The following is a 13298-nucleotide window of genomic DNA, read 5'->3' as shown; positions in this document are numbered from 1 at the left end:
AGAGAAGAGCCTTTCTTATTCAAAGCATTGGCTAAAGATAAAACTTCTAGAGAAATACGAAGACACTTTGTATTTCACAACACAGGAAAGAAGGGCAGATGTACTCTGTCTCAAAGATGGCACCGACAATATTCTGCGAGAGCATCATGCTAATCTTGACCATGGAGATGAGAAGACTCAGATCATAAAGACGGCACTCAAGTTCATATCCAATGATATTGCCTTGATTGATTTAGGTCCAAAGTCATACCCCACCACACATAGTATGACTGACATCGATAGTCAGCTGACACTTGTTCCTGCAAGCCTTCAGATGTTCTTGAGACCGATTGTCAAGACAGACGAAAGAGTTGCCGTTTGGGGGCAGAATTTTATTAAGGCCTGTCGACCTCGGTCTGGAGTATTGCCACACCAAATGGGGCTTGCCATACAACTTGATCATAGATTTGGGTCAAAATGGATGCTCAACAAGTTCCACCGGCTGGGATACACCGAGTCTTACACGGAGACACAAAACTACAAATACTGCTTCCTTAATAGTAGGAGTGGAGATGATGTTCCAGATACTTCTGGCACTCTTGACACCATTGTGGAGGAAACCGATGAACAGATCAATGATGAGGTTGCGGTTGATGCTGCGCTTGAGGATCAATCAGTGATGACAGCCAAAGTGCCAGCCAGTGAAAGTGAATTGTCAAGTAATGATCAGGTGGTCTTTATGGAGGTTGGGGAAACAAACAATGCAGTCACTCAGTTTGTTGGAGACAATATAGATTTAAACATTGTCTCTATTCACAGAAACACTCCCTTTCACTCAATGGGTTGGATCGAAGTCACCTCTCCGGCACCACCTTTGCCAGATCCACAGACAACAGCAGCTTTCCCCTGGGTGAAGTTGAAGGCACTCGACAAAGCTAAGATCCTGAGAGGAACTGAAGTAAAGATTATTCCATTTACGAACAGGAAACAGATAGGAACGAACGCGATCATGTTTCTCCCCCTCGCTGAGCTTTCCTCCTCCCTGGCTCATGATCAGCCACTCCTCACTCCAGGTGACACACTCTGGGCAGCGGGGTGGGTGATCAAAGCCAACGATCCTGAGTTCCCACACTCCAACTGGAATGGCTGGATGAAGAGAATCCATGCTAATGATGCAAAGCAGAGCACACAGATCGAGTTCCTCCCAGTTATTGAAGGAGACCCTAATGACCTCAACACCACCACTTCACCACTTCAACACTCTGAAATTCGGTACAACATGTTCTCAAGGAAGGCAGCGGCAGGAGTGATCAAACCAGAGACTCTACCTCCAACAGAGGGTGCAGCTGCACAACATTCACTCCGTGCCTACCTGCAGACCCGGGACTTGATCCTTCTACAGAGCATGTCTCTGAACCCCAGTGACTATGGATGGACAATAGGTGTGCATGGGTATGAGCCAGTTCCAACACTGGACCCCACGGCTCCTGAGGAGCTATTGCAGTTCACGAGCTGTAATTGTCATGGAGATTGCAGCAACCGGCGATGCAGCTGCAAGAAGAATGGGGTCACGTGCATCTCGGCCTGTGGAGTCTGTAATGGCATTACATGCAGAAACTGCAGTCATGATGTTGTTGAGTCTGAAGAAGACATAGACAATGACTGTTGAAACTTCTGACATTGTGAATGAGAAATAACTCTTGAGTATTATATATGTATGTGAAATAAAAGCTACTTTGTGTGTAAATGTAAAAGTGAAAATATAAATGTTAACAATCAACTCAGAATCATGAAAAACCCTTATTTGACCCCTCATAAGTTACTTAAGGGCCGATTTAAAAAAAAAAAAATTCTCGAAAATAATTTTTCGGTACCCGAATTCAACAGCTTTTTTTCTGGGTTTCCCACGGGAGTTGAACTTCAACATTTTAACACATGTTATTACACACCTTTACAAACATATTGGTGAAGAAATTTTTTGGTAACAATTTAGTTAACAGATTTGTGAAATATCTCATAAAATGCCCTTACTATGGATGTGCCTTGGGATCCAATCGATGAAGGCATGTGTCGAGTTTCTTTCGAAGTCCAGCCCTGTCCTTGGCGTCTGCTTCTATCCTTGCCATGGCCTCCTCCTTGTGATACAGTTGAACTGTGGTGGTATTCGTCTCCTCCTCTTCCATTTTCCTCATATCTGACTCGATCTTACAGCAGATGTGGCGGCTCAATACCCAGATCTTCAAGGCTTCTGACTTCAGGGTTATTCCGATGATTCCCCCTGCGCTATGACCGTATCTCATGAACGTTGATTCTATAAATTGGTCGCTCCACAAGCCGTTCCATATTCCGCGAATGTGTCGTGTCACATGTTGCCCCTGGAGAAAAAGGCCTTTGGACATGAGGGGGAAGCTTCTCCATGGAACGAAGGCAGTAGAGTCCATATCTGGCATAGTGTACATGGCCGGCTGCGAAGTAGTAAGGCATCATCTTTCGGAATGTGGCTAGGTGGAGAAGCCAGTCACCCTCGCGTTCAGCGCTCATGTATGACATCATCAACAATACTGGCTTCACCAAGACCTCAACCCACAGTTTGACATTAATCAGTTGGTTCTATAGTACATTTACTTACATTTATGGCTTGTGAGACAGCCAACAACCAAGATCTGAAGCTTGGCTGGAGTGAAAACTTAAGACAAAGGAATGGCAAACATGTGTTTTCCTGCATCAGGAAGTTAAAACAATGAAGTGCTGCCACCTATTGTACTCCTAACTAACTGAAGTATCTCATTAACCTGAGTGACCTAGCCAAACCATCAAATTCTCATTGTTTTGTTTGTGTACGCCTTACACCACCCAAGCGTCCTACCATAAATCGATCAGAAAAGGGTTAATTATCAAAACTGTTGCTTAAAATGTTGTTTAAAAATGGTTTGCACATGCCCTACTGCATGAATAATCATAAAAACAAGCATGTTAGAGCCTTTGATGAACATACTTTGTGAAGAAACGAAGGGAACTCCCGTTTGTCAGGATTTGGGCGTATCGGACATAAAGGGGTTAATATCTTGAGTTGCCCAAGGGATCTCACCGGGCACCCTCCTAAATCTTAATGAGCTACCCCCAGGCTACAAGAAACAGCAAAAGAAAAAAACTTTATCCGACAAAACTAGGTTCACCAAAATTCAGGCCTCTGGCTCCCAGGCTAATATGGAGTCGACCTGGATGCGGTTGGGAGTAACTAACTAACTAAATAAATAAATAATAAGTTACAAAATAAATAAATAAATACTAGTATATATATATTTATATGTATATTTATATTTATATGTATATTTATATGTATATTTATATGTATATTTATATGTATATTTATATGTATGTTCATATGTATATTTATATGTATATTCATATGTATATTTATATGTATATTTATATGTATATTTATATGTATATTTATATTTATATGTATGTTTATATGTATATTTATATGTATATTTGTATGTGTATTTGTATGTATATTTATAAGTATATTTATATGTATATGTATATTTATATGTATATTTATATGTATATGTATGTTTATATGTATGTTTATATGTATATTTATATTTATATTTATATGTATATTTATATGTATGTTTATATGTATATGTATATTTATATTTATATGTATATTTATATGTATATTTATATGTATGTTTATATGTATGTTTATATGTAGGTTTATATGTATATTTATATGTATATTTATATGTATATTTATATGTATATTTATATGTATATGTATATGTATATTTATATGTATATTTATATGTATATTTATATGTATATTTATATATATTTATATGTATATTTATATGTATGTTTATATGTATGTTTATATGTATATATATATGTATATTTATATTTATATGTATATTTATATGTATGTTTAGCTGTATATTTATATGTATATTTATATTTATATGTATGTTTATATGTATGTTTATATGTAGATTTATATGTATATTTGTATGTATATTTGTATGTATATATATCCTAAAGGGTAATTATAATGGGTTCTAAAGTGTTCTAAAGGGTAATTCTAAAGGTTTATAAAGGGTAGTTCTTGAGGATTCTAAATAGTATTTCTAGGGAGTGTCTGAAGGGCAATTCTAAAGGGTTTCGTTCATTCATAGGCTTTTCCTATTTCATACAATGTCAAACTGAACCGCTTCCTTCAAACACAAGAGTGATATATTTTCTATATTTGCATTTTCCTTTATTTTGTTCTCACTAACCCTCCTTTTTCATTAAGGCAATGTAAGAGGGTAAATTAAGCCTCTGTTAATTAATGTTTCAATATCACTGATGTGTGCATTCCTTGCACAACTAATACATTTCCAGTCACTACTGGACCTCCCTCGTTGACCTCATCCATGTGGCTTCTCTTGCAGGTGGACCGGCTGATGTCCGAACTGGAGTCGGAGCGGAGGCTGCGTGAGGAGAGCGAACGGCGCAGGCACGAGGTCACGGACGAGCTGTTGGAATGCCGTGCCCAGCTGCATGAACTCCGGGAGCGGTTTGAGAGGTATCTATCTCGATTTCCATTTTCTTGCATAGTAGTGTGTTTGTTTGTGTTTGGTAACCTTCATCAAATTACGCATTTCTTTAGAGCAGAGCTCACATGATCAATCCTAAAACAATATATCATGGTTTTACCATGTCACTGATGCTGCACACATATCATAGTGCACATGACTGCAATCGCTCCATTATTACTTCCTGGGTTGGACTTTACTCTGTTTTAGCTGTTTTTGGTTTTGCATATGCATTACCTGTAACAAGGTCTGTGAATATTATAAACTTGACAGATACACTACATGACCAAAAGTATGTGGACACCCGCACATCAAGCATCTCATTCCAAAATCATGGGCATTAATTTGGAGTTGGTCCCCCCGTTGCTGCTATAACAGCCTCCACTCTTCTGCAAAGGCTTTCCACTAGATGTCGGAACATTGCTGCGGGGATTTGCTTCCATTCAGCCACAATGACAAGAGCTATCGTGAGGTCGGGCACTGATGTTGAGCGATTAGGCCTGGCTCTAAGTCGGCGTTCCAATTCATCCCAAAGGTATTCGATGGGGTTGAGGTCAGGGCTCTGTGCAGGCCAGTCAAGTTCTTCCACACCGATCTCGTACAAACCATTTCTGTATGGACCTCGCTTTGTGCACGGGAGCCATTGTTATGCTGAAACAGGAAAGGTTCTTCCCCAAACTGTTGCCACAAAGTTGGAAGCACACAACCGTCTAGAATGTCATTGTATGCTGTCGTGTTAAGATTTCCCTTCACTGGAACTAAAGGGCCTGGCCCGAACCATGAAAAACAGCCCCAGACCATTATTCCTCAAAAAAACACACTTTACAGTTGGCACTATGCATTTGGGCAGGTGGCCTTCTCCTGGCATCCGCCAAACCCAGATTAGTCCGTCGGACTGCCAGATGATGAAGCGTGATTCATCACTCCAGAGAACGCATTTCCACTGTTCCAGAGTCCAATTCCGGCGAGCTCTACACCACTACACCTGATGCTTGGCATTGCTCATGGTGATCTTAGGCTTGTGTGCGGCTGCTCGGCCATGGAAACACATTTCATGAAGCTCCCGACGAACAGTTTGTTGTGCTAACGTTGCTTCCAGAGTCAGTTTGGAACTCGGTAGTGAGTGTTGCAACCGAGGACAGACGATTTTTACGCGTGGCGTGCTTCAGCACTCGGCGGTCCTGTTCTGTGAGCTTGTGTGGCCTACCACTTCACGGCTGAGCTGTTGTTGCTCCTAGACGTTTCCACTTCACAATAACAGCACTTAGAGTTGACCAGGGCAGTTCTAGCAGGACAGAAATTTGATGAACTGAATTGTTGTAAAAGTGGCAACTTATGACGGTGCCACATTCAAAGTCACTGAGCTCTTCAGTATGGCCCATTCTACTGCCATTGTTTGTCTATGGAGCATGGCTGTGTGCTTGATTATATATATATATATATATATATATATATATATATATATATATATATATACCTGTCAGCAATGGGTATGGCCGAAACAGCCGAATCTCCTAATTAGAAGGGGTGTCCGCATACTTTTGGTCATGTAGTGTGTGTGTGTGTGTGTGTGTGTGTGTGTGTGTGTGTGTGTGTGTGTGTGTGTGTGTGTGTGTGTGTGTGTGTGTGTGTGTGTGTGTGTGTGTGTGTGTGTGTGTGTGTGTGTGTGTGTGTGTGTGTGTGTGTGTGTGTGTGTGTGTGTGTATAAGTGTATAAATAATTATATATATATATATATATATATGATGTGCCTTTTTACACCATTTCCTGTTCATAGGCTGCGTCTGAAATTGAAAGACTTGTGTTTTCTGAACATGATAATCCAATTCTCACATAGATACTTCTAACTTGTCTGTGGATAAAAGGAATATAAAGATGGCTTTGTGTTGGAATGCATTTTATATCCATCTTATTGGTGGAAGGAAGTTTGAGGAAAGGTTCTGATACTTTTGGCTTTCCCTTGACAACAATCAATAGATATAGTGTCAGTCAGGGCAAATTACTCTTAGGATAAAATTGCAAAGACAAACTACACAGAGCAATCAGAGATTGCAGACCATCACCAGGACGTGTTTTCAAATGTTTTTAAAACAAATATGGCGACCAAACCACGTGACCGATGACGTCATTATTATTGTTATTTTTCTCCACCAATTTATCCCTAGATGACGCTAAAGAAAATTCAACTTGATCGGATGAAGTTTTGAACTTGTCGAATTATGACGTCATAATGGAGGCAACTATGACATCATCATTAACATATTTTATTACCCATGGAGAGTTCTTTACAATGAGCCATGTCTCAATTTTTTCTATACAGCACATTCGGTGATATAGAGGTGCAAATTATTTTCGTTTTTTCCAAGATGGCGCCCATACCACGTGATGTATGACGTCATAATTATCATTAAAAAATTATACAGGTGGAGTTGCACCTATGGTGAAAATTTCCTGTCAATCAGACCAACGGTTGCAGCGAAAATCATATTTATTCTGTGCGGACAAACAAACAGACACAAACAGACAGACAAACCAACGGACTCAAATGCAATACCCTCTCCTCAGGCAATGAGTAAATGAATTAACCAAAGAGCCAAAGCTTCACTACAAAATAAAAGAGCAGCATTACCTGTTATTTACAAGTGCAAACTGATATTTTGGTGAGGAATAAGAATACTGTAGACCATGACAATACATTATTTTACCTTGCAGGTGATTAATAATCGTATGATAATACAGAAATGAGGGGCTTCATGAGAGTGATTTATTTGTTTGTTTGTTTGCTTAATTCTATATTTATGTATTGGATGTACTGTATTGGGAAAACATTAGCAGATAATGAAAGGAAAGCATAAGACAAATTGAACTAATTAAATGTCATGCCCCTACCTTCCCTTACCCCCACCTCCAAGTACCAAATCCGACCTAATGGAAGTGGGCGTATGGTTTGCCGAAAGGACAGGCTTATGTTGTTTATCACAACTTTAGAAGGCAGTGTTTACACCACCAGTTACAAATTGTACCTGCAGAAGAGATCACAAGTAGGTGAGGCAAGATTGAATAAAGGTGCAATGATATATATGTGTGTGTGTGTGTGTGTGTGTGTGTGTGTGTGTGTGTGTGTGTGTGTGTGTGTGTGTGTGTGTGTGTGTGTGTGTGTGTGTGTGTGTGTGTGTGTGTGTGTGTATAAAAAGTTATAGAAAAGTTATAGAAAAACCTCAATTTTTCCAGTTTTTATTGATTTTACATGACACTGTCCTTTGACCTTTTGACCAAATTATTAATTTGCCTTCTCCATATTCTCATAATAAAACTTTGTTGAAAATTTGTTGACAAAACTCAAATGGTGGATTGAAATTTCAGGTCAATTGGATGAAAATTGATGATTTAATGTGACGCCGACATTTAACCTTTTGAAAAGATCATTAATTTGTCTTCTCCATATTATCATAATAAAGCTTTGTTGAAATTTGATGACAAAACTCAAATGGTGAATTGAAATTTCAGGTCAACTGGATGAAAATTGATGATTTTATGTGATGCTGACCTTTGACCTTTTGACAATTTTTAGTTTGCCTTCTCCGTATTATCATAACTAGGGCATGCCCGTACTATATATATATCTAAAATTATATCCCCCCCCTCTATTTACATGAAATGGTTTGGTCCATTCGCAAAGCCAAAGCGAACGGCTTGCGAGTACGGTGACAATCCCCCCCCTCTATTTACATGAAATGGTTTGGTCCAAAGCGAACGGCTTGCGAGTACGGTGACAATCCCCCCCCTCTATTTACATGAAATGGTTTGGTCCAAAGCGAACGGCTTGCGGAGTTTGGTAAAGAAATCGCCATAGCTCGGTAACTACTTCTCCGATTAATATGAAACCTTGAAAAGGCACATCCTCGGGTCCCCAGCAATATACCTGGCAAGTTTCAAGTATATCGGACCCGTGGTTGTCGAGAAACAGCGGTCACAGACAAACATACAGACATACATACACACAGAGATTACTGGAATTATAGATAGAAGATATAGCTTTGGTGAAAATCTGATGACAATAGCTCAAATGGTAAAAAAAAAAGTTATGACCTGGACACACACACACACACACACACACACACACACACACACACACACACACACATACACACACACACACACACACAAATACAGACGCACAGACACACATACAGACGCACACAGACACACACACAGATACACAGATGTGATTGCAAAACCCTGTCTCCTGCTGCGCAGAGGACGGGCTAACTGAATATTTGTTGAACATATCCATATCCTTGTATGGCAAAAAAACTCACTATATGTTCAGATACTGGATTGCAGAAAAACCTATACATCACATCATCCTGTCTGTTAAGTCTAAGAGATCCAAATAACATCAGTGGAAACATCTTGAAGCTTGTTTATAAACACAAAATGCTTGTCCGTGCACAGAATTCTAATCGCATAAAAGGTGGTGCCTCAACCAGTGACCATAATCATATCATCAAAAGCAAATGCTTTGAATTTCCCAATTTTTTTTTATTACTTTTCATAAATAGATGACGGAGAAAAATATTTTATCATCTATGGTGCATCTTAGCCACATGGTAGCAATCTGAGCAGCCTGATGGAACACCGATATACAAAAATGGGCATCTGCTGTAGATTTTGTTTGAATTCTCTGGTTAACGGAACGATAAGCCTCTTCTTTCTGATGGCAGTAAAACAGCCAATGCCAACAATGAAATTTCATAACAGACCGATTTATCTCCATCCTCGTCATTTCCTGCCATAACAGAGATTGATAAAAACTTTGCTTTCCTTGTAAATTCCACAAAGAGCTGCACTGGTGAGAAGGGGGAGAGCGGCGGTTATGGGGGCTATCGTCTGGATTCAATTTGACAGGAATGCAAAGAGTGTTCTTGATTTCCCTATCTCCCTGTTATTTATTAATTGTGGGAATTGGCCAATATTTGCACCAATTTGGCCACATTTTGGTTTTGGACAATATGTCCCAAAATAATTTACGCTGCTTCAAGCGGATGCACACCTTCGCTTAGGCTTGGGAGAAATATAAGATTTGGTGGCAAACTAGATAAGAGAGCAGATGTACCACGTGTTTGTTACTCACTCATTTAATTTTCCTTCATTACCTGTCTAATCAGGTCAACCTCTATCCCCCAATCCTAAGATGTTTGTTAGTTGTTCCATTCCCTCTTCTCTCTGCACAGTTATTGCACTTTCTTTATTAGCTTATTGGGGCCCATACAACAATATGTGTGATGGCATCTTCCCAAGAGCAACCAAATGGAGCTGTGTAATTATGTTGTCTGAACTGTCCAGGTATCTCTGCCAGTTTTTACAAACCTGGCTTCCGAGATAAAATAAAAAAATGAAACAAGAAAATCAACCTATGTCGAAATAGTTCACCCAAAACTTTTACCGTTGCTTCTATGCCACAGCGAAGCATCTGTGTTCACTTTTGAAATCCACTCTGTGTATGGGTTTAAGATGTGCTGTACACGTTGTTTAGGCCTTCGCACTGCCACTGATGAATGGGTCGTGCCGTGTGCCAAGTCTTACGCACTCCCTGAGCTATTCTGTGCACGCAACAGTCAGCCATTGGGGCGGGAGTGGATGAGAAGTGAACAGAGAAGCGTCCTGGTTGGGAGGGCGGAGAAGCCCAGCGCCTGGGATTATGGGGTGCATAATGGATGTGCAGTTTACTGCTTATAATGGATGTGCCAATATTTCATCGTGGGTTCCCTTGTAGCTATCACTTGGTCACCATTGGTTTCTATTGTTTCTATTGTTTCTATTTTTCTATTGTAGCCTCCATTTTTGCTTCTTCCGAAGGCGGGTGGAGGTTTTGTTTTTACCTCTGTCTGTTTGTTTGTGTGTTTGATTTTCTGTGAACAGGATATTTCAAAAAGTTGTGCACAGATTTGGACGAAATTTGGTGGAGAGGTTTGGTATTTGACAAGTATGAAATGATTAGATTTTGGTTAAGCTATGGATCTGGATACGAGAAATTTTAGTGATTCTTCACCATTGAGTGATACGGCCAAAAACAATACAGCTCATCCGCCCTTTGTCAGGTGTTGTTTTTAGGCCTGGCAGGGTGTCACCGTCACTCTCCCCACTAGCAAAGCTTAGGCTTAGTCAGTTTAGTCGCCGACTTAGGGTGTCGGTTTAGTCGCCGACAACCCGACCATGCGGCAGGTAGCACTGGGTCACACGTTACCGGTGACAGTCCTAAAAGACTCAAAGGCCTGACTTAAGACAGAAATAATGCATGCAGAGGAGGAAAACATAATCGACCATATAAGAGAGATGTTCGGCTGTCTGTGTGTCGCCATTTTTCTGAGATGGCTGAACTGATCTTCGTCAAACTTTCAGAGGTTCATCAGTGAGTGACTGGGCGTGTTTTAGGCCAAAATATATATATATGAAAAAAGAAAAGTTCATTTTTTTGGATTTGTAAAAAAAAAAAAAAAAAAAATGCATGCACAGCATATTGAAACACAATTGTGGTAACCCAGGCAAAATATATGTAAATTAGATGCAGTTCGTGTTTTAGTTGTGTTGCATTACAGGACAGGTACACTTGTGTTTTTTTAAACTAACATGAGAAACATTACACTGAACAGATGACTACTTGCACCTGCTCTCTGTGGTACTCAATGGAGTGTTGATTGTCTCCACTAGAATATATCAGCATTCTTTAGCTCTTGAACTTGGCAACCAGCTGTGATCAAATATTTCAAACATTTATTTTGCTGCCTACATCGTAGTAAGCTGTGCTAAAACTGTTGGTGTTATATTATATATGTTTCCCATTAAGGAAAATACCACGACAAAATTTACACTTGGGGGTAAAAAAGAACAATATAAATATGGTTAAGAGTATTGTAAAATCATGATGTTTGACTATTTGATTTTCCGTATCAGGATACTGATTTACACAAAATTAAAAGGAATTTCGCCAGATTTTGTTAAGCATGATAGTAGACTCACAGATGACATCTACCATTATATATATATTTATATATATGTATATATATATCATACTAAAATATGCAATTTGTCGTCTGTCTTTCTGATGATGTTTTGACCGCGATTTTGACCGTTACTTATCTAATCTCAACCAAACTTGACAGGATGATGAAAGGTTACACAATGAAGGTTGTGCAACCCACCTCCCCAAGGGGGTTTTCTCCCCCGAGCGGGTTTGCCCCACCATTGCCATCAATGGGGTTGCGTGTTGAGGTGTATATCGTTGTTAAGTTAACTTTATCATGGCGTTTTTCCAAGGCAGCTTCCAATAACAAAACTTATGATAATAGCATAATATTAATGTTATTACAAAACAATATCAATACCAATAATATCTCACCTCCCCAAGGGGTTTTTCCTCCTTGAAAAAACATCGAGTCAATGTTTATAAATTGCTTATCATGGCGTTTACATGGGAGCAACGTCCCAACGGCCTCCACTGGAAGTAAAAATATTATAAATCACAAACATGCATGATACGCTTTTCAAACAGTCGATAATGCTATTTATAACGCTAAACAAAGAAATTTGGAGAAATCCCAACATCCGTTAGGTACGTTTTACTGACAGAACTGAGGGAAGATCTACGGTACTCTATGTACCCCACAAGGGTTGGGTTAATAACATGGCCCTTCCTGGCGCTGACGTGGCGTTTTTCGTAGCGAACTTTCGAAACTCGCTCCTGCTGTTTAACACGAAACTGAAAGGAAGGAAGCCTGGGTTGTGCTCATTTGCCAAGCAATAAGCAGCTAGCCAGCGCTTGCCAAGCCAGCCGTTCCTTAACGGTTTTGAATGGAGTGCTTGCTCGAATGCTTAAACGACTTGGCGATCTCTCCACAAAAAACTTGGTAAATGAACACACACCCAATGTTCTTGAGACCCGACTATAGATCGACTGTAATCTATATACCCCAAAGAAGGAATGAAAGAGTGAAGGTGAGCAGAGTGTCTTCATTTTGGCAGTTTCACCAGAAGAGGGTTGCAGGCAGATCTTGTGCGACTTGGAGGAATATTTGGGGACAGAGCACAAACAGAGCTGGAGAGGAGTCGGTAGAAGTCTTGGGTGTCAATAAATTTTGTCAATTTAATTTCTTTTTATTTTTGGATTTAAAAGGATATATTACGTTCTGAATGAAAAACAAAGGTTCTGTAATATTAACAGTGAAATAAAGAATTGTGTAGACTAAATACGTACTTCTGTCAAATTCAACTTATTTTTCGAGAAAATTGAGTTATTTGAAAAAAGTGCAAGGGTGCCAATATTTTGGGCCACAACTGTAAATACGCATATACCGTATAGCCCTTGTGTATCTGTCTGTCAGTTTCTTGAGCGTCTGAACGTAGCAAGGCACGTTGATGGTTTCCCCTTTAGGCAGAAACTCAACCAGAAAATTAGATGCCACATCCCTCAACATCCCAGAAAACCATTCTCATAACTTTGCCAGTGGAGCATACTCTTTTGGCTTTTTTGTTTTTTTTGGAGATGTGGAGTGATGCCATTCCATGCTTTGCTGCTTGATTTCTGGGTCAAAATGGTGGAGCCATCTTTTATCACCAGTCCCGATACAGGAAGTCATCACCCTCAGAAGCATGTCGTTGGAGCAACTGCAATGATACATCCATGCATGTGTTTTGGTGTTCCTCCGTAAGCAAATGGGGAACCCAACAGGAACAAACTTT

General features: G+C 39.7%; 1 protein-coding gene across 4 annotated transcripts in view; it reads left to right on the top strand.

Annotated features, from left to right (window-relative positions):
* The window catches only part of LOC137431166 (uncharacterized), an 808282-nt gene that overhangs the window by 383488 nt on the left and 411496 nt on the right, over positions 1–13298 (top strand). For all 4 annotated transcript variants that reach the window (XM_078781584.1, XM_078781583.1, XM_078781585.1 and 1 more), the window contains one exon: positions 4416–4549. In XM_078781584.1, coding sequence (XP_078637710.1) covers positions 4416–4549 — 134 coding nt within the window. The remainder of the gene's footprint in view (positions 1–4415; positions 4550–13298) is intronic.

This window comes from Myxine glutinosa, chromosome 7 (assembly GCF_964187855.1).
Source record: "Myxine glutinosa chromosome 7, kmMyxGlut1.1, whole genome shotgun sequence".
NCBI lineage: Eukaryota > Metazoa > Chordata > Myxini > Myxiniformes > Myxinidae > Myxine > Myxine glutinosa.
This window is presented reverse-complemented; position numbering and strand designations above follow the sequence as displayed.